Here is a 20,686-nt window from a genome sequence, read left to right as displayed (position 1 = left end):
CGGGAAAAATATCCTTCTTGAAAAAAGGTGTGGAATCTTGCAGAGGAATTAGTGATCTCCACTACTGTGCTACTACTTAACCGTACAAGCACCTCGTACATATCGGACATAATAACGAAGTGGCACATATCGGAATGTGTGCTTTAAGTGTATGCGTGACTCTAATGTATTTATGTTGTCAGAATTGTGATTATGATTTCCACTGCGACATTTATAATGAGGATCACGGAATTTTCGAAAACAGCCTAAATTGTTAATTAGAGTAAATATGTGTTAATTCGTACAAATAAGATCTCATGCTCTAAACATGATAATTGTTCTTGTGCTCCAAATTTCATCATAGTCATGCAATTCCTCCACGTACTGCAATTTTCATTTTCTTCAGTATGATTGTCAGAAATAAATTGTCGAAATGAAATTATTCAGTTTTTGTTTTTTAGAAATGTGTGTGTGCTGAACATTTTCTTTGCACCGGAGAGCAGTTTCCTATCCGGAAGAAGCTTTTATTTTGTACTTCCTGCAAATCATATGATTTTAAAAAGTCATCGACACGTGCTGAGTCATATACGGTGTGTGACTAGGCGATATTTACTTTCACGTGACAAATTTTCGCACAACGTGTGTTGATCGGAAAACATTCTAGTCATCTCTAAAAAATACACCAATAACTGAATGATCGGGGAAATCAATTAATCGGGAAAACATTCATAAAATTTATTCTCAAATAGCTGCACGGGTTAATTTTTTTGCCACCTAGGATTTATGGGCCTTTGCGATTGATTCGTTTCTTACTTATCGTTTATCAGTTTCTCTTATCTCTTATTCCAAGGCAACAACACACGTGAAGTATTAGATACTACAGATACTACAGTAGCTTCAAACCCATTGTGTTTTTCAAGACCGGTTTCTTTCAGGTAAGGTAGATTTAATTTTACACTGCATAAATTTTATTTATGACTGGTAATATCTCTTTTCATTGTCACAGCAAACTCCGTGGTTTCTATGTTTTAAAACTGTAATATTGTAAAAATAGAGCGCTAAATGACTGACACTCTACTTTTTCGATTTTTATCGACAAACTTGATCAAGATGTTGTGGAATTGTCAGGAAATTACCGGATGACGGGAAACTGGTGGGCGTAGTCGTGTATGTTAGCGACAGAGCGTTGCTCCAGAGTAACTTAAATCGCAGAATAAGCAGATGAGTAGCGTTGACGAGTGCATGATTGCCCATTTTTAGCAACCATGGCAAAAAATAACCAAAAATTGTTTTAACCACTAAGCAAAATAAGCACGTGCTTATGGCATCAGGAGAAAAGGGGCACCACAGAAAATGATATCAATGATGTCAAAAATAGTTGTTGTTTTTTTTCAATGTAAATTTTTTCCCCAGAGTTAGTCATCCGGTAAAAAATCCTAAAATTTCACGAGCACTTGGTCGTACAGTTGAAGATTTTTATCGACAGGTTAACTAGCGCCACAATTAAGGAAGAGCAGGGGGTCTAATGCCCCGAGCGCAGGATAAGAATATCGCTGAATATGCTCTTTTTCCGTTAAAAATTACAGGTAGGTGTGCCAAAATGAATGCAGGGCCCCTCCCCCACAAGCAACAGAGTAAATTTTCGTTTCTAGTTGTGGCCCTCAGAGTGACACAAAAGCAGAGAAAAGTTAATTGCGAACAAGAACTCTCACGTTAATGCTCAGTTTTTACACTGAGATTTCGTTCAATTTCCGGAAAGTGAACCAGCCCATAGCCCGTCTCTAGAGCAGCATCATAAGCCCCCCCCCCCCCCTCAGTCAAAACAAAATTTTGTGAGCCCTTCCTTCTAGCTATAAATACCTGCCTACCAATTTTCATACTCACTCTCTCCAAAATTATAACTAGATCATATTGTCGTGAGGCTTCCCAGGTACTTGAGGCTCTCGAGCTGTGGCATCATAGGCTTCAGGTTACTATTAGTACACTGTCAATCGACTGCTTTTACAAGGGAACACCAGTATCGATTGATAAGGGACAATGCGAGGTTATGGTGTCGCAGGGAATTTTTCTTTAATAGGGTTGTTAATAAATGGAATAGCTTACCCCCGGGAGTAATAAATTCTAACACAATTGATACGTTTAAAAAGGAATACCATAAACATGGTGGAATCGAGAAACTATCCATACTTAGTATTAGACAACCATAAGTATTCTTATGGGCATTGTCCATATTGTTCTCATTCATGTTGCAATTGTTTCATCATGTATATATATTATTTTTAATTGCATTTTTAATTGGGTTGCTGAATTTTTGAAATATATAACATCCATATTTGTTATGGGCATCTTTTTCTCAGCCATCTCCTTGGGCATTTTGCCTGTTGTGGCGTTGTATTTGTATACAATTATTTTTCTGACCCCTGCCCCCCCCCCTAAAAAAATACCTGCTCACCAATTTGCATTCTTTCCCTTGAAAATTGTAAACAGATCTAATCGTCATGAGGCCCCATGCCATGCGTTGATGTTAAAAGTAAAGGGGGCACACCAGTATCACTTTAGTGCTTGAAGCCTTCATACGGATTAATCCGGCCCTGGATTAGGCTTACTGATTTTAAAATTCTCGTTGATATGTGGATTATATTTTCAAAACTTTATTCTGCGTTGATTAAGAAATAACCTCCCACAACCACCCACAACGTCAGGTTCCAGAGATCAGTGGATTGCTTGCTGAAAAGAGTTACTAAAGCACTAGTTGGTATGCAGTAGGTATTAATGGTTCCTGGGTTTTTTCTCAATCCCGGGATCCGTGGGATTTGACGGACTGAGATTATAATAAAATGTAAACAATTTAAGTAAAAATTTAGAGACAACCATAATTTTTTGTAAGACAACCTTAATTTTTTACAGGTAGTATGTTTATATTTTATCATAATTGGTGGTTTTTTATTGCTCTCATTGGGTTGCTGCATTTTTGATATAGTTTAGATATATATTCGAGATCCGTATTTTTTATGGGCATCTTTTCTCGGTCACCATGTTGGGCATTTTGTCTGTTGTGACCTTTGTATTTAATAACAGATAAAGTATTAATATTTAAAGGTTATGTATATATATATATATATATATATATATATATATATATATATATATATATATATATATACACACACACACGTATATATATATATATTAATATTTAAATTTTATTAACTAATATCATTAATAATTATGCGTTTAATTATTTTTTAGTAAAAAATTGAATAACTCATATATTGATTCTAAAAATAATTTGTTCTCTTGTCGCTGAAGGTTCGACTCCAAAACAGGTCAATGTGTTTGGGAGTGGGGTGAATGCATCTCGCAGATTGCCAATTGTGCTTTAAGCCTAAAATACTACAGTATTTTGCAATGGATGCGGTTAATAAATTATTATAGTTAAACTATTAATATATAATATAACATAATATTCTCTTGATTAGAAGAATTATCTCAGCTTAAACCCCCTGCAAATGATATTTTTTTAATGAAGTAGGCTCTCTTCCGATTTTCAGCAGGTGCAAAGATAACGGTAAAGGGAAAAGTGTTCCATTGAGAAATCAACTTTACAAAATATCTGGGCTTGCAATACTAAAATAAGAGGCTTTCAAATAGGCGAGATATCTCGTCAATGCCACTAAAAGGGTATATAAATGAATTCAAATGAATGATAAGAAAAAAACGAGTTTAAGTGACGTTTATTCCAGATTTCTACCATCCGACAAATTGTTGGAAATTTTTTCAACATTACAAAATGTCAGGGCTTGTCAAGAAATTGGCAGGGAAGAAATTGAGGTAGGAACGAGATATCTCGTCATTCCCACCGAGAGGGTTAAATATACTGTGTGATATTCATTATATTAATACTTTATCTATTAAGACGATTAATTTTATTCAAAATTTGTCTCTTGCAGCTTCTAAAATGCATGTTTCTAGTGATAAAAGTTTCTTAGGCATATCTAATTCACTACGGAAATGTGATCTGGTTCAACCTTACTCTTCTTCCGGGATCACAGGAAATGAGTTCAGATTCCCAGGAAATTCCTGCTCGCATTATATGTGCGGGCTCCCGGGAGATAAACCCTAGCATACAGGATTTGAGTTATGAAGAGACACTTGATTCTTTGATTATGCTCTCATTGAAAGAGCGATGGTGTCGAGATATATAACTAAGTTATTAATTGCACACGGGAACTTTAATTATAATCGCCCTGTATAAACCCTTTATATATTTTTTGTGTTTTCAAGTTTATCTGTCATATTTCTTGAATTTTTTGAATTACTGTATAGATGCAATTGACATTAAAAGTTTTATGGACTTTTTTTTTCTTAATTTCACTCATCTTGAAAGACGAATTGCCTGATTTTTGCTTTTGTGTTCTTAATTGGATGGTGCTGTTAATAAAGTTGTATGTTCCGTAAAAACTACTTTTTTCCCCCCAATAAACAAGCTATAAATATCGACCCACACTTTTCGCTGCACGTCAAGACTTCAAGAGTTTTAAAAAAAGTAATATCGGAGTCCAAAATATTTACGTAGAAGCTTAAAACGCATTCTCGAGGATTAATAATAGTTTTCTATAATGATGCACGTTGTGAATTATTGATGTGATTGATAAGAATCTAACAAGAGTGTTTGTATGAAAAAACATGTTTGAATAAATTTACATATTCATTTCATGACGTTGGAAAAGTAATTTTTTGTAATTTACTCGACTGATACGAAAATATTTCAGCATTACATTATCCCGGGATTAAAGATGACAAGTTATCCTCCCACTCAGCAACAGTCGCCTCCGTACCAGGGGTATCCGGAAAAATCGGAAAGTATGTCAATACTATGTTAATATCGACATGTTTTTATATAGTGATGACCTTTTGGCTTTTTCTTCCGAATAAGAAAATGAGTTTTCCACTTGAAATATTTCAGGTCGAGTTCCACCTCACGCAACGGGTCCGAATGAACCAGTTCCGGGATATGAAAACTTCAAAGAAGGTAAAGTATGTTAAACTAAATTATTTATATGTGATTTATATCATGTAAAATACCGTCCACCCTCGATGTTTACGAATTCACAACTTCAGCCAATTCATGTATTAGAGCTCATTGTTATAATATAACATACTAGGTAGGATCAAATTTTTAATTGTCTCATTGCCTTGAATTTTATTTATTCTACTTCACTGAAAAGCTGTTATATGATGGTGTATATTAATAATACCATCTATGTATGCCATGCTATTAATATCCATTATATGATGGTAATTAATTAATATCAGTTCATTAGAAGAGCCCAAACGCCATTTGTTTTATTAAATAGAATGTCTCCCTAATAATCTTTAAAGAAAGAGTGCTCACCAACCTTGTGGCGAGAGCAGTCCACTTTGTTTGGGTTTGGTGTAAAAAACGTGTCGCGGACTACTTAGATTATCTGAGAATATATGCTACGAATCTTTCGTGAGCCACTTGAGTGGTTTGGTAAATGTCGTGGGTAACAGTTGAGTGAAATGTTAAATGATTTTCAATTTTTTATAAATTTTTATGTAACAATATAGTTAAAATGAAAGACCAGGATCGTCTTTTTACAGGGAGCTGTCTAAGTTGGAATTTAAAACCATTTTAACCGCAAGCCCGTTGGCATCCACAGTGGAAGGGCATGATATGGGGGTAACCACTGTTTAAACAAACAATACTTGTATGAATAATGTTTTGCAGTTCACGTTTTACAAAATTAAGTTTAAGGTCACAGGCCACATCAGAAGACTCTGAGGGCCACATTTGGCCCACGGGTCATGGGTTCAGTATGTATGCTTTAATGAGTCGAAAGCCATTTCAAAATTAAAACTGCTCGAGTCCTGTACAGGCTGTGCCAAATTGTTTGTACAACAGATACCTCTGCAACCGTTTACTTCAGAAACATTAGTACTTTCAATTAAACAAAAAGTTCTCAAATGCAGTTACTTAAAATCTTGAAATTTTATTCAGAGTCGTATACATAATAAAATAAAGAAATTAGCTTTTTATACAGTCCCCTGTGCTCAAAAACACAACCAGAAAGTTGTTGCTCTGTCTCTTTTGAGGCCAACAAAAAAAATCCACTTTTCTAATTGCAATATTCGTTGAAATATTTGAATTCAAAAATATTGGAGAAAAATTTGGAAAGAACAGCATAAATGAGGGAAAGAAGCGTCTTCTGTTAGTTTATGGCGTTCTTTTCAAACTTTTCTCCGTTTTTAAAAATTCAAAGTAGTATTTCAGCGAATATTGCACTTAGAAACGTTTAATTTTTTTTTTTTATTGGCTTCGGAAGAGACATGGCGACAACTTTCTGATTGGGTTTCTGAGCCCGCGGGGACTGTATAAAAAGTTAACTTCTTTAGTTTATAACGAATACGATACCTCAAACAAATTTTAAGATTTCAAATAACTGCGCTTCGTTTGAAAGCTTTTTGTAACTGAAAGTATGTACCAAAGTCAACGGTTGTGGAGATATCTGCTATTCAAACAATTTGGAACACCCTGTATAGGATCAAGTTCCTTTATGATAAAAATTCACCATAAAAAGTATTGGGATAATGTCACAATTTCAATGATATAAAGATCTTAAACAATTGTTTTGTAGGGATAGTAGCACCTCCTACTGCTCCTGACTGGAACTTGGATAATGCACCAGAACGGCAGGCAATTTCTGAGTATGATACATACATATTTACAAATTTTGCAACATTGTTTATCATTAGAAGTGTCCAGTTCTTAATGACACCTAACTAAATAATTCTAAAAATTGTTTATCAGTTTCTGTTAGATGCATTTTTGTTTTTGTTAGTGTTTTTGTTGTGTTAAAATGTACATGTTTTTTCTATAGCATTCCAATAATAAACGAAGAAGAGGTAAGAGAAGCTGTTTTTCAATATGTTGCAAGCCATTGTTGTTACGGCAAGGGTACTGCGACCAACATGGTAATTAAAGAAATCAGAATGAAGAGCGCTTTTCACGTAAGTGGTGACAATTTCTTTTCATTTTTTAATGAGCGATTTCTAATTTCTTCTTTTTTTCTTTTCGTAAAATTTGAAAAAGTTTCGAATAAACCAAGAATTCATTATTATTATTATTATTATTTTTAGTATACGTTTCAAACATTTGGTGAAAAACGTGAAACTAGTTGGTGCTACGTTCCTTACACTGGTAAGATTAGATAAATTTCTTAAAATTTTCCTGTCGTGCTTTGTTCTTTATGTGATTAATATGCTAGCAGTCTATATATGTACAACTACTAAACCACGCATGCACCTCGTCCACATTCTACACTGCTCAAAACAATTAGGGGAGCAAGCAAAAAAGTGAAGAAAACCGTGCGAGACAGCCACGTATTGGCATACAATGGATAGTACACGCGTATCAATGCGCAATACAGAAAAAAGACATAAAAAAATTTGGAATTAAGCTTTAATTCTTTGAAAATATGGAAAAAACATGAAAAGATGATTTAGGGCAACAATTTGGTTACATGTAAACGATAAAAAAAAGTACTGTTCAGACATGATGCATGAGTTTTAATAGGGCGTGTGGTCTCCTCGAACAGCTAAGACTGCTGCACACCTGTTTGCCATGGATGCGATGAGGTTATCGATCAGACTTTGGGGAATACTGTTTCACTCCTCAAGAAGTGCAATCTGCAAGTCTCGGACAGTAACAGACGGCCTTGCTGAGTACGCTGGCCATTCCATACCCTGTATTGTTTCAGCTTCAAGCATGTTCTCCACCAGACGAGCTCTATGCGGTCGGGCATTATCATCCTGGAAAACAAAGGAATCTTTAATGGCTCCAGCGTAAGGGATGACATGAGGTCGCAGTATCTCGTCTCCATACCTTCGGGCCGTCAAAGTGCCATTCCGAATGATATGCAGGTCCGTACGTCCGCCTATGCTGATTCCACCCCATACCATCCAACCAGCTCGTCTGTATTGTGACCTTTCACGAACGAATGCGGGGTTATTTCGAGTGCCCCTGTCCCTTCATACCAGAACACGTCGGGTGTCACACTCCAGACTGAATCGGGACTCGTCTGTAAACAGCACTTGGCTCCAATCATGTTGCTCCCAATCTCGATGTTCAGCAGCCCATCTTCTTCGGGCCGCACGGTGGCGTGGGGTCAATGGAATGCAGACCATTGGCCTACGTGCATAGAGCCCTCCCTCATGAAGCCGATTACGTACTGTTTGGCTGGACACCCTTCGTCCTGTTGCCAAGAGCAACCGTCTTTGCAGCTGCGTAGCATTCTCTGTTCTGTTTCGACGGGCTGTTAACCGTATATACCGGTCATCAGTTGCTGTAGTGGCGCGTGGCCGACCTTGCCCTGGTCGACGTCTAACATTTCCTGTTTCTTGGAATCGATTCCACAGCCTGCAACAACACTTCTGGCGACTCCAACAGCGTCCGCGACACTACGTTGTGTTTGCCCGGATTCCAGTCTGCCTATAACACGCCATGCCATGGATTCCGGTAAATCACGTTGTTGAGACATCCTCAAGTCACCTTGTCTCAAAAAAAAATACTGCGCAATTGAATTTCACAGTTACGGCAGTAAAACAGACGTTTCTGCAACATCCCGATTTCTGCCCTTATCTCCTTTTTCTGGTTTTTGACGTCATGAACTTTGATTTGCATATGAAGGTTTCTTCTTCTGTTTCCTGCTAGGCTTTAAATTATGTTAACTGTGCAACGACACCCTTAGACTCCACTTTGAACATCTCCGTTAAGTCTTTCTCACTGGATTGTGCAACTTATTTCTTCACTGATGAAACTTCAACGTAGACAACTTACTTTACGTTTTTGTGACACTCCAACTGGATTGCGACCATAGGTTCCATCGTAAATATTGATCATCTTGATGAGTGCAATCACCCCTCTAATTTTTTGTAAACAGTTTACGAACACCCTGTATATATTTCAAATCTTATTTCGACCACAATAGGAAAATTTCAAGCTTAATTGTAAGATTTGTTCATTTTTGTATAACCGCGGTGATTTTATGCTTACAAGAAAGAGAATTGAACAGTGACTGACAGTCTATAGCCGATTCAGACCGTATTTTGCCTCATGCAGTGGAAACTCACGATAACGGGCACCATGGGACCGAAATATTTGCCCGCTTACGGGAAGTGCCCATTAATATACAGCGAAATGCGTTGAGGATTACAACACATTGCGTGCGTTATGGAGGTTCCACTAAATGGCTCTGATCGAGATATTTGTGCACCAGCCGTGTGGAGATCGTTTGAAGTACCGATATGTTTATATACGGTCATCTTGGCGCCATCTCTCTTCCACTAATGAAAATGAGGCCCATGTGTCAAGGAAGATTCGAACAAGAATTTAGTTGGTTTTAAATTCACCAAACCTCGTAATATATTCTGTTGCATTAGGTGGATGCAAGTAAAACGAGCAACTATAAACAAATTCCTTCATTCATATTATTGTATGAAAACGCTTTACATACAAGGCACGTTTGAAAAGCAAAAACAAACTTAAATATAAAAGAAAAATCATAAAAAATATTTTGTTTATCTCTCATCTTTTGCTTTTCATTTCAGGTCAATTCATTGACGGACCGATGAATGGCCGAGCTCCTGGACCTTGGGAAATGATCATCAGTCCCAGTAATATTTTTGCAAATGGCACACAGAATGTCGAAGTCCCTCACACTGCATTCGTCAAAACGTGCCATGAATGCTATGGATCAGGAAAAGTTACTTGTTCCAGCTGCAATGGTTCTGGGAGTGTACGGAAAACTTTTCTTTTGAAAAAAATTCTATGAACCGGTACAGTAATTTAATTTATACTAAATTGAACACTGTGTAACAAAAAGGATTTTTCTCATGTGTTTACAGACATCCTCTACCGATTCTGAAGGCCGATCTACATCATCCAGGTCAGTAAAATATTGAGACAAGTATTTCATTTTGCACTCGAAGTACTGATTGATACAACACGAAAACTCGATATATTTTCAATCATATTGCAGTGCAATCTCTTAATTTTCAATCGGTAATTATCGGTCGTAATAAATTATCATCGTTCTTCGGGGAGGTACCGATTATAAACTCAAGGATAAAAGTTTCTAAATTACATTATTAGTCATGTCATTACGTTGCACACACAGGAACAAGCCTTTTTTAACATATTACCCGGTGGGAATTTTGGCCCACCATACTTTCTACTTGGCCCACCAGTTTGAATTTCTTATAAAATGGCCTGTGCATGACCGATAAAAACTGCTGTATGAATGCTAAAGGCAGACTGGCAGCCTTTTCTCTTCTCATCCTACATCATGTAGTGGCCCATAAACAGCTATTAAAACATAATAACCGTAATTTTCTCTATTTTTTAGCTGTTTAAATTGCAGTGGATCTGGAAAAGTTACATGCGGCACTTGCAAAGGCCATTGCAATCTCAAAGGATTTGTCCAACTGAACGTCACATGGTGAGTAATAAGAGTTAAACATAATCGAGATGACATCCAATTTATTGCCGATTTATAAATTTTGGAATCGAATTTCTATCAATTCTTCTTATTTAAGTTATGAAGAATATGAAAATCAATTGAATGTATTGAAGTATACATATATACACTTGCACACTTGAAGTATTTAATCGAAATTTTTTTTGCAATGAGCTGTAGTTGTGCTTAAAAAGAGCTTAAATGAGAGATATCAAGAAATACAGAAATGAGATGATATAAATAAATGCATGATCTAGCACAGTGATTCTCAACCTGGGGCCATATGTCCCCTTTGCGGTCCTGGGATATTCTAGGGGGAGCCACAGGTGAAAATTAAATGAAAGCAGAGCCATGACTAGTGTTGGGAGGGGGGGGCACGGAGACATGTGAATAAAAATAAAGCTTTCAAGTAAAATATGATGGGTAAAAATGTGACTACTTTTTCAGGATCCAGCAGAGCTGTGCATAGAACCAGGGCCATCTTAAGCCATGGACCTATGGGGGCATGACCGGAGGTCTCATATCCATAGGGAGCCTACACGATGAGATCTGGTACTATGGTTTTAAAATTTAAGTATGTAAATATGTAAGCTATTACTTCTCCAGCTAAGTATGAGGGCCCCAGAACATCAGTTTGCCCGTAAACCACTATTTTGAGACGGCCATTCACAAAACCTCCCACTAGAAGGAATCTCACTGAACTCTAACCCAGGGTAGGCGCGAAGCCAGATTGATGTGTCAAGAGGTTCGATTTATTGTGTAGATTCCTGTTATCGTCCAGTATTTTACGTAGGCCTGTTATTCCTACATAATTCGGCTCTTGGGTGGGATGATCACCCATCTTCTGGATCTCTGCCTGGCCCAGGGTTCGAGAGATTGATCTTATTTATAAACTTTTGTTAATTATATAAATTTAGTTTTGATTTAGTTCAGTTCGATAAGTAGAAAGGGTTCCGCTCTAGAACGAGGGTAGGGGCCTCAGATAGGACAAGGGAGCCACGAGAAGAAAATGCTGTCCAGAAGGCGGCCACACGAGCTGGAAAATGTTGAGAAACACTAATCTATAGCATCTATAGCAGAATAACAGAATTACTTGAGAGAGAGAGAGTGATTTGATAATTTACTCATTCACCTAATAAGTGCCATATCAATTTTATTCCAGGACCAACCATCATGAAAATTATATTTCAGACACTTGCGCTCTTCCAAAAGAAAAGCTGTTGTTAGTGACTGGCAAGTTTGTTTTTGAAGAAGAAAATGATCGGGTAACTAATTTTCTAAACTCGTACTTTCTCGTAAATGATTTGTGACAATTAATTGGATAAAGGTAAACTTTTCCCATTAAGGGGGTTGGTGCACGCAAATTTTCTAAAAACCTCATTTTCGCTAATTTTTCAAATACAATGAAATTTTCTGCGTCTAACTGTGTTCGAATTTTTGTTCTACCTGCAATATAAGTATTTTTATCATATTTTAATATAAACTGCTGGCAGGCATTATATATGCTAATGTCTTCCATTGAAATGCTCTTTTCTTAGAACTGAGTTTTTTGTCAGATAAGAAACATTTTTTCAAACACCACTTGTTCAAATGTTTTGAAACTTTGTGCGTCTCTCAATACTAAATTGTTACATACTTTAACGAGAGGCATTGTTATTAAAATGATTCAAACAAATTTTATGGCACAAAGTAGGAGTAACTTTCAGTGATTTTTGAAAACGCCGCATGTTGAAGTGAAAATTCGAGAAAAAATAACCAACGAGATTAAAATCTTAAATGCTTTCGTCGAATTGTATAAAAATATGCATAGTATTTGAGAAAAAAAATAAATTGAGTACCTAAAGTGAATAGCAAATGTGTGTTAAATGTTCTTTGAAAGAAAGAGATTTTTCCCATAGGAAAGCATGGGAAGCCAAGATCGTGCACCACAACCCCCTTAAAATCATAAAAAATTTACTTTGAGTCCGAAATTATGTACAATGTTAATTTAATTAATGATATTTCAACGATGACAGCTCAATATGGCAGATGAGCATTGATAAATAATTAATTACCATCTCAGATAAATGGTTGCATATTCTTGAAAAACGCAAAAATTCATTTTCGTAACGTATGATAACAAGTAAATTAATAAGACGTCAAAATGTTTCTTTTTAGGTATGGCCAATCGCTCATTCGGGAGATGTTTCAGTTGATCAAGCTTCGAGACTATTAGTTCAAAAACACAGCACGGATTTCGCAACTGAAAGAATTCTTAGACAAGTATATGACGAATTTATCAAATTCTATTAAATTAAATTCTATTAAATAAACTGTACGATTCTTCAAAAATTTAGGAATTTTAGTGCCGTATTTAAGTATGAGCTTATTTTGCAACAGAGAAAATTCTAAAATAAGTATTCCATTGACTTGTCAATTAGATTTTATCAAATACTATAATTGTTTCGTCAAATGAAATAAATTGCCATTATATTTTTGCGCCTCCGTCGAGGTTTTCAGTATAATATTTACAACCAAAAAAAAATTAACCCAAAAGCAATTCATATATTTGGCTCCTTTGTTTTAATAAGCTACCAAAAATAAAATATGTGAATGAATTAGTTTTCAAAAAACTAATAATTAATTATATTAATCTTTTATTATAATAATGAAATACACTCGTGTGCAAAATTAAGAATTTTCACATTTGTGTGTGTCTATTTTCACAAAAATACTGAACCAAAGGTATTTACCGCCGAAGAAGTATGTAAATATTCAGTGTCGAATACGTAAGCGTACACGTGCGTGTGGGCGGAGCTGTGACCACGGACGGGATGATGAGGACACGAGGCGTTTCCCACGATTCGTGGCTCGAGTTTCACGGTTTACTGTTGTCCGAAGGCTTCATAAGAGAGCGCTTTATGCTAGAGGACCCGCTGTTTGCGTCCCGCTCACGGCAGCTCGCAAGAGAGCGCGTTTAACATGGTGCAGTCAACACAGATGAGTCGAGATTCAGTCTGGACACGGATTCTCAACGTACCCTCATCTGGAGAGAACCTGGGACTCGATACAATCTCTCCTACATCAGGGAGATGAACCACTATGGTGGTGGAGTCATGGTCTGAGTAGACATAATGTTGGACTACCACACACCCCTCCATTTGTTTGACAGAGGGTCCCTGACTGCTGGGAGGTATAGCAAGGAGATCTTAGAGCCCTATGCTCGACTTTTCAGAATAAATCTATAGAACATGTCTGGAACGCTCTTGGGAGGGCAATTGCATCTCGCTATCCCCCTTCGAGAACCATCCCGGAGCTGAAAATTGCGTTGTTGCAGGAGTGAGACCGATTCTCTTAGGGCCTCCTCAACTGCCTCGTGTCCAGTATGCCGTCGCGCTGTGTGATCTGTCTGACTGTGAGATGGGACCATACCCCATATCAGACTCATTTTCGGTTCGATCCCGCAACGTGGATTTTGGACATTCCTGCAATGATGAGCTTTAGTGACAATCATGCGTGTTTACTACGAATTTTGTATGTCACATCTCTTTCCCTGTTATAACTGTGTATTCATAAAAAATTTCATTAAAATCTGTCTATTAGTTTATCAGAAATTCGACATAATGTGCTAATTCTCTTAATTTTGCACACGAGTGTACTTCTCAGTTCCCAGTATATAGTTTTGTCACACCAAAAGGCTTTTGTAATATTTGTCTTTACTTGTATATTTTGTTTCAGTACTTGATATTTATTTCGGAATTGTTGGCCACCATGGAATAAATTTATATTGTATACTCTGGACGGATCAAGCAATCCCTTGAGTAGAATATTGTGTCTATATGTAAAGCTGGGTTTTCCTAGAAGCAGGTTTCTACAGTGCGTGCAGCGTGAAAACTCTGATTAGTCAAAAAAACCTGAATTTCAAGTTTTTAACCAATCAGCGTTTTCACGCTGCACAAGGCGCAGAAATTCCACTCCTAGGAAAACCCGGCTTTGCGGTAAATGTGGTAAATCGGTTATTATGCATACTTATCAATCGTCTTGGTAAGGGTGATAAAGTTATCACTTTTACCGGCGAATAGGTATAATACCCAAGCGTCGTTGGTTAATTTGATAAATACTTGAAATTTATTGCCTTTATCTGTGATTATGATAATACCTTAGTGTAACTGGTGAATTAGATAAATATGAAAAAATTCCAAATGTGTCTAGTATGTGTGATGAATATAGTCGGACCCCGATATAATGATGCAATACATGTATGAATTATCATGTATATCATACAGTACGATTTATCATGTTTACCAATGACGCGACACTTCTGTGTTATACATAATCACCGGTAAAAGTGATTAATCCAGGAAATTTATCATATTTACTACTAGCGCTTGGGTACTATGCATAATCACCGGTAAAAGTGATTAATTTACTGAAATTTATCAAACTTGCCAAAATGTTCGGTGATTATGCATAATAACTGGTTATGTATAGTAACCACATTTATCACATTTACCTTAACTTATATATACGATATATATACTCTATTTATTTTTCTCCATTTTTTTCAAGAAATTATTATTATTATTACTATTATTATTTATATTATTGCAGCGTCACACGTTAAGGATCGTACCTTTGGCAGAAGTGGAATACCAATGGAAAAATCAAGTCGGATCTTTTTACGTTTATGGATTCGAGAACAAAGTGTATTTCGAGAGCTATCCTCAAAGATGTTGCTGGCTTTGCAACATTCTATAAGAATTTTGTCAATGGCACTGCGAATATATGTATAAGTTGATAAGGTTTCAATGTTGTTGTCGTTAAAATATTCGAATTTGTCAATGAAAGAGACTGTTTTTGAGTTTCGTCAAAAATTACTGTTGAAAATGTTTATGACCCGTTGATTGGATTGCAAATAAAAAAAGAAGTTTCTCTCTAAAAAAGGGAGATATTTCTCGGAGCTATAATATGTATTCACGGGTTGTTCATTGCGTTATTTTATTTTCTTCCAAAAATTTCAAATTTAAAATTTTATTGATTCAGCTCGTGAGCCATAATCAAAGTGGCAAAAAATGTGCCGGTACATCCAAAAGTAATGAATAAAATACAGGAATGTTAGAATAAATCACCACGTGCTAATGTAATAGTAAAAAATTAAAATAAATAGATAGAAAAACGCATTTACGACTATTTGCAGAAAGTATATGCAATTATATTACAACATACCGCAAATTCATCTCGGTACGATTCAGTGCGACGATCTCGAACATCCGATTACAGATTCAAAACCTAAGTGCGGGCTCCGCATCCGCACATAGAAGTTTTGACAATTGGGTTATTCGGGGCTATTCACACGATGCGGAACCGGAGCGAATTCATCCGCATCTTTGGCTACTTTTTAAAGACGATTTTGCACAGAATTTTTTTAATTATTTGCCATAAATATACCCTTAAAAACACTATATGAGGGTCCCTGTTTATCAATAGGATGTAACCACACGCGTCTATCCCCCCGTTTCCTTCTGAGATGGAGATATAGCAACTTTAACTGCCTTTAGTCCATACTTTACAATTTTATATAATAAAACTTGTCAACAACGGCCACTGACGGGACCAAAATTATAAGCCGTTCTGCTTATTACGAATATTTAATTGACTACATACTTTAATGACTTTTAAATTTAATTTAAAAAATTTAATTTTTTTCTTTTTAAATTTTTAAAATTATTTAAAAAATATAAATATTTGAAATATTATTTTAAATAATTTTTCTTTTAAATTTTTAATCTTTTAATTTTTTTGAACTTTAAAAAAATACTTTTATTAAACAACGTTATCCACGTACGGTGTTCACTCAGGGCCAGATTAAGACGTTTGAAGACCCTAGCACTTGAATATTTTTGGTGGTTCCCCCGAGAGATACCTACAAGTATATTTTACTCGATATTCAGTCTATAAACTTAAAAAATGAAATTTTATATTTCAGAAGTGACTACTCTAAGGATGGGATTTCACTCTAAAAAAGGTTTATGAAAGTTATTTTATAAAACTTCAAAAAAGCGACTAATAAATTTATCGGTTGCATTCGAGCAAATGCAACCGCTAAATTTATTAGTTGCTTTTTTAAAAGAATTTTTATCAACATTTTATAGTGTAATCCGGACTTGAGGCCGAGATTATACTATGAAGTTTTATAAAAGATCTTTTATAAAAGTTGAAAAATTCAACCAATAGGCGCATCTTATTGGTTGAATTTTTCACGTTTTATCAAAGAGCTTTTCCAAAACTTTTATAGTGTAATACCGGCCTAAGGCTGGTATTACACTATAAAACTTTGATAAAAATCCTTTTATAAAACTTGAAAAACTTGAAAAGACAGATTTTTTCCCATCGACTACTTGTGAGGATCGGAATGAAGACATCTTTATACCCATATTCTGTGGGGCTCTAGATTAAACCACCAAAAAAATGCCTATGGGCACTGAATCAGGGGTGAAGGAGAAAAATAATTACAAAAATTGCGAAAAAATAGTTTTTATGCACGAATTTCAAACGTGCTCGTGTGAAAAGGTATACGGACCCGCATCCGCTCCGTGTGAAAGGGGACTTATAGAGTTGCAGCAGGCTTTGTTTTAACAGTCTCGTTGTTTAAAATTTCAATGTGCGTAAATAGAATTGCAACATTCTTTTTTTGAAAACTATTGAGGTATGCGGGTGTCTAAATTCTGCACGGATCATATAGTTAGGTGTGTATCTAGACAAACAGAAAACATTTTTCTTATGTATAAGCTAAAAATATTTTCCAAGTCATGGCAGTAGTAGTTCCGAAAATTTAGAGCTGTTTACCATACGTAAGTTATGTACATTAACCTACTCGCCAGCTCCATTGAGAAAAATCAGCTTTAAAAAATATCTAGGCTTGTGATTTATAAAATAAAAGCTTTTTAAAAAAGCGAGATATCTCGTCAATGTCAATGAGAGGGTTAAGATGTACGAAAATGGGATCGCCATCAAAACATTCTATTATAACTAATTTTTTCAAGTTTTCAGTTTCCTCTTTATCGAGTGTATATATATCTACTATACAGAACGTATCAAAACTAACGTAACAATCTTTAAAGGGTGTCTGGAGTGAGCCGTCGAGGTTCATCCGTAGAGATTGACGGGTGCCATGATATCGAAATCAGTGCCTGAAACTAGTTGATCTCATAATTTTTCAGCTGATTCAAAGCCACAGTAAGGTTTATTGCACGTTATGAACTTATTACAATTTTTGTGAAGAAATTTTTAATTTCCATTTCTTTTTTATTTTCCTCTATTTTATTCAATATATTACTAAATTTATATCATGATCAGACATTAGTGGTCTTTATTTGCTGATATTAAGTTTATTATGGATTTACGTTTCACACACTTCGAATGTGATTTGTGTGCTGCTGATGAATTAACATTGAAATTTGATCTTCAATTTATCTCAAAACTAGAGCCAATCTGATAAAATCAATTCCAGATTCGGAATCAGCGCCCGAAAGTCAGAGAAATATCTTTGAGAACAAAATCAGTGAGCAGTGTTATTTAGATTAAAGAACGTGCTCTAAACTTTCTCCTCTATCTGCAAAAGCGCGGTTTGACCATTACAGTAGAAATGACGAGATATCTCACTGAACTTGATGCCTTTTATTTCAACAATTACGAGATATCTGTGTGCGTCCTTGAGGGCCGTATTCACCGTCACGGTTTAAACCACGATCGCAGGTTACAGTGAGGTTCACGTCAAAAACGGTATTCTCCGCGCCTGAACCATGGCTTAAAAACCAGTTTTGGTGGCTGGATCTGAACCACCGCACTAGGTGGATCAGTAGACGAACCACGGTCTAACGCATGCGCAGTGAGTGCTCGTAAACAAAAGATAATGGCCGCCATCCACGTTGTTTGAGTTATTTCGAGATTGTAGGAATGGAATACTTTATTTGAAAATGAAACGATTATTTTGAAGCAATAATTTTCTCATATCGGATCACAGTCTTCTCTGAGGTAGAGGATATGGATGTTGATTCAGCCTTGCAGATATTTTTGAAGCCCTCCGACAAATGCTGAAAAAAAGGTGAGTGACGATATCTTTTGTGATTTCTCTCTCTCAATAAATAACGAACATTATTTGCTAGTGGAATTATAATAAAGTTTATGATCGGATATCGAATTCTGGGCAAATTTCATGATAAATAATTATGACAGAATAATGATACTCGTGATGATGCCTTGATTTCCCGTCAAAGTCAAAAATTTAACATTCGTACAATAAAAAAAAACCATCGTTGATATACATATATAATAATTATGAAAAAAAAATGCTTCTGTTGTTGCATCCTCTAATACTTTGCTCTATGGATAAAATTCGATGCTCGCCAATTGTTCAGCTCGTGTGGAAACGAATTATTTTGAATATACTGGTTTTGTATTGAAAATACTATAGCAGCGATTCTCCGAAACCGGGTGCCATGATCGGTGTAAATTGCCGTGGAATATTTTGTTTATAAAATTATACTGAACGTGTTAATAGGGCTATGACTCCAAATCAGTCTGTGATGGCAATTCAAGGTGCCCTGGAAACAGGGCCGGAACTAGAGGAGGCAAGGGGGGCAACCAACGCTGGAGACAAAATTTAGGTGGCGGCTAATTTTAGGTGGGGACAAAAATACCGTTATAAAATCATATTTATAACGTTTATAAATTATCGAATTTCACCGTGGGGGGGCAGCTAAATCTTCCACCCCTTTTATTTTTTTCAATTTTATTTTTTTTTAATTTCAAATTTATTTATAGTTAATTAATTCCCAAATAAAATTATGATGGCCCCCACAAGAGTTGGGCTGACAGGGCTCCAGTCCTGGGGCCCGGAACAATTACTATAATTTTTTTCTTATGCTATAAATTCACTATAGAAGGGCCTGTGGTAAGTTTAGTTTTGGGGTGCCACCAAAGTTTTCCGCCTAGGGGCCCTGCTCAGGAAAGTGGGGACCATGGTGACGATCTCGCTATTTTTGAATTTCACAAAATATAAATTTTTCTTTTTATATGAAATAAATAATTAAAGAAACTACAGATTTTGCATTTTTGTTTGTTGTTTTTGACTTTATATAATAAGTGAAATTATACAGCACATATGGTTTTTCCCCTGCAGATCAAATAAAGTTTGTAATTTTACAGGTTCAAAATTGATCACCCGAACACCATCAAAAGAATATATTACCATCAACGTAAGAATTTATCAAGGGAATGCAATGAAGATAAGGATGAGAGCAGTGTGTGTGTCTGTGACCTCATCAAATTTTCAATAAATATAATGCTCATTTCTGAAGAAAATATTAATTTTAATGAGCATGTTGAAAAATGAGAATTGATGAAAATATTGCACATGTAAATATATGGTATATATAAATATAAATTATGTTTCATCAACTTTTTGTGGTCATTTTTTAACAGAATAATGTCTCCGGTCATTATTATATTTTATGAACCAATTTTTGGCATATTTTGATTTATGTGATTTATTTATGTCAAAGTTCAAGTTATCTTGGTATGTTAGTATATTTGGTATGTTAGTATGATCAAAACATAAAATTTATAATAGTTTCAATATTAAACTACATATCATTATGAATGCTATAAAATTCCATTTTTGGTTTCATATATTTAGAAAAAAATCGCCAAAAAATATCGTTTTTAAATACGTAGCTTGAAGGGGTTCGTCCAGATCTTACATTAATATTTTTCAAAACAATTAATTGATTGATTAATGATTTATTTATATCTTAACATATGTGCAGTGTACACAAAAACACTTTGTTTTTCAAAAAATTAAAAAAAACCGTCATGGGGAAGAAACTCCATTAGCGGAAAAACGCTTTAAACGGGGAAAAAATCTCGAATATTATAAAGAGGTGGGATTACAAAAATATAAGTCGTACTAAGCGGGATCTACTTTAATTGAAAAATGGTTATGATATGAGATGTATTGCTCTCTCTCTCTCTCTCTCTCTCTTTCATAACTTCATTTGTATTTTTCTATGTAGATAACGGAGAGTTGGGAAAAAAACTAGATTTACTGCCCCATTCATAAACTATAAATTGTTTATTGGAAAAATTCCATTGGTAATTTTTGATGAAATCCAACGTTGAGAATAAACTTA

At 35.5% G+C, this 20,686-nt stretch overlaps 1 protein-coding gene across 1 annotated transcript; it reads left to right on the top strand.

Annotated features, from left to right (window-relative positions):
- The first annotated feature begins 562 nt into the window (after positions 1 to 562).
- LOC149072136 (protein SSUH2 homolog) lies at positions 563 to 15,463 on the top strand. The gene is made up of 12 exons (XM_089246489.1): positions 563 to 914; positions 4,752 to 4,842; positions 4,946 to 5,011; positions 6,639 to 6,708; positions 6,882 to 7,011; positions 7,141 to 7,201; positions 9,610 to 9,797; positions 9,907 to 9,947; positions 10,407 to 10,499; positions 11,680 to 11,782; positions 12,675 to 12,779; positions 15,108 to 15,463. The coding sequence occupies exons 2-12, from the start codon at positions 4,776 to 4,778 to the stop codon at positions 15,252 to 15,254; spliced, it is 1,071 nt and encodes a 356-aa protein (XP_089102615.1). The 5' UTR covers positions 563 to 914; positions 4,752 to 4,775; the 3' UTR covers positions 15,255 to 15,463.
- Positions 15,464 to 20,686: the final 5,223 nt, after the last annotated feature.

Source organism: Pholcus phalangioides, unplaced genomic scaffold (assembly GCF_987345545.1).
Source record: "Pholcus phalangioides strain wild (caught in Gottingen) unplaced genomic scaffold, Ppha-v1.0 ptg000017l_1, whole genome shotgun sequence".
NCBI classification, from domain to species: domain Eukaryota; kingdom Metazoa; phylum Arthropoda; class Arachnida; order Araneae; family Pholcidae; genus Pholcus; species Pholcus phalangioides.
Note: the sequence above shows the minus strand (reverse complement) of the source record. Positions and strands in the feature narration are given on the sequence as shown.

What these genes read in the sequence shown, in the direction of transcription:
- LOC149072136 (XM_089246489.1), top strand. Translation starts at nt 4,776, where the DNA reads ATGACAAGTTATCCTCCCACTCAGCAACAGTCGCCTCCGTACCAGGGG. An exon ending in GTATCCGGAAAAATCGGAAA is followed by an intron (nt 4,843 to 4,945) that starts GTATGTCAATAC and finishes GAAATATTTCAG; the next exon opens with GTCGAGTTCCACCTCACGCA. An exon ending in GCTGCAATGGTTCTGGGAGT is followed by an intron (nt 9,798 to 9,906) that starts GTACGGAAAACT and finishes ATGTGTTTACAG; the next exon opens with ACATCCTCTACCGATTCTGA.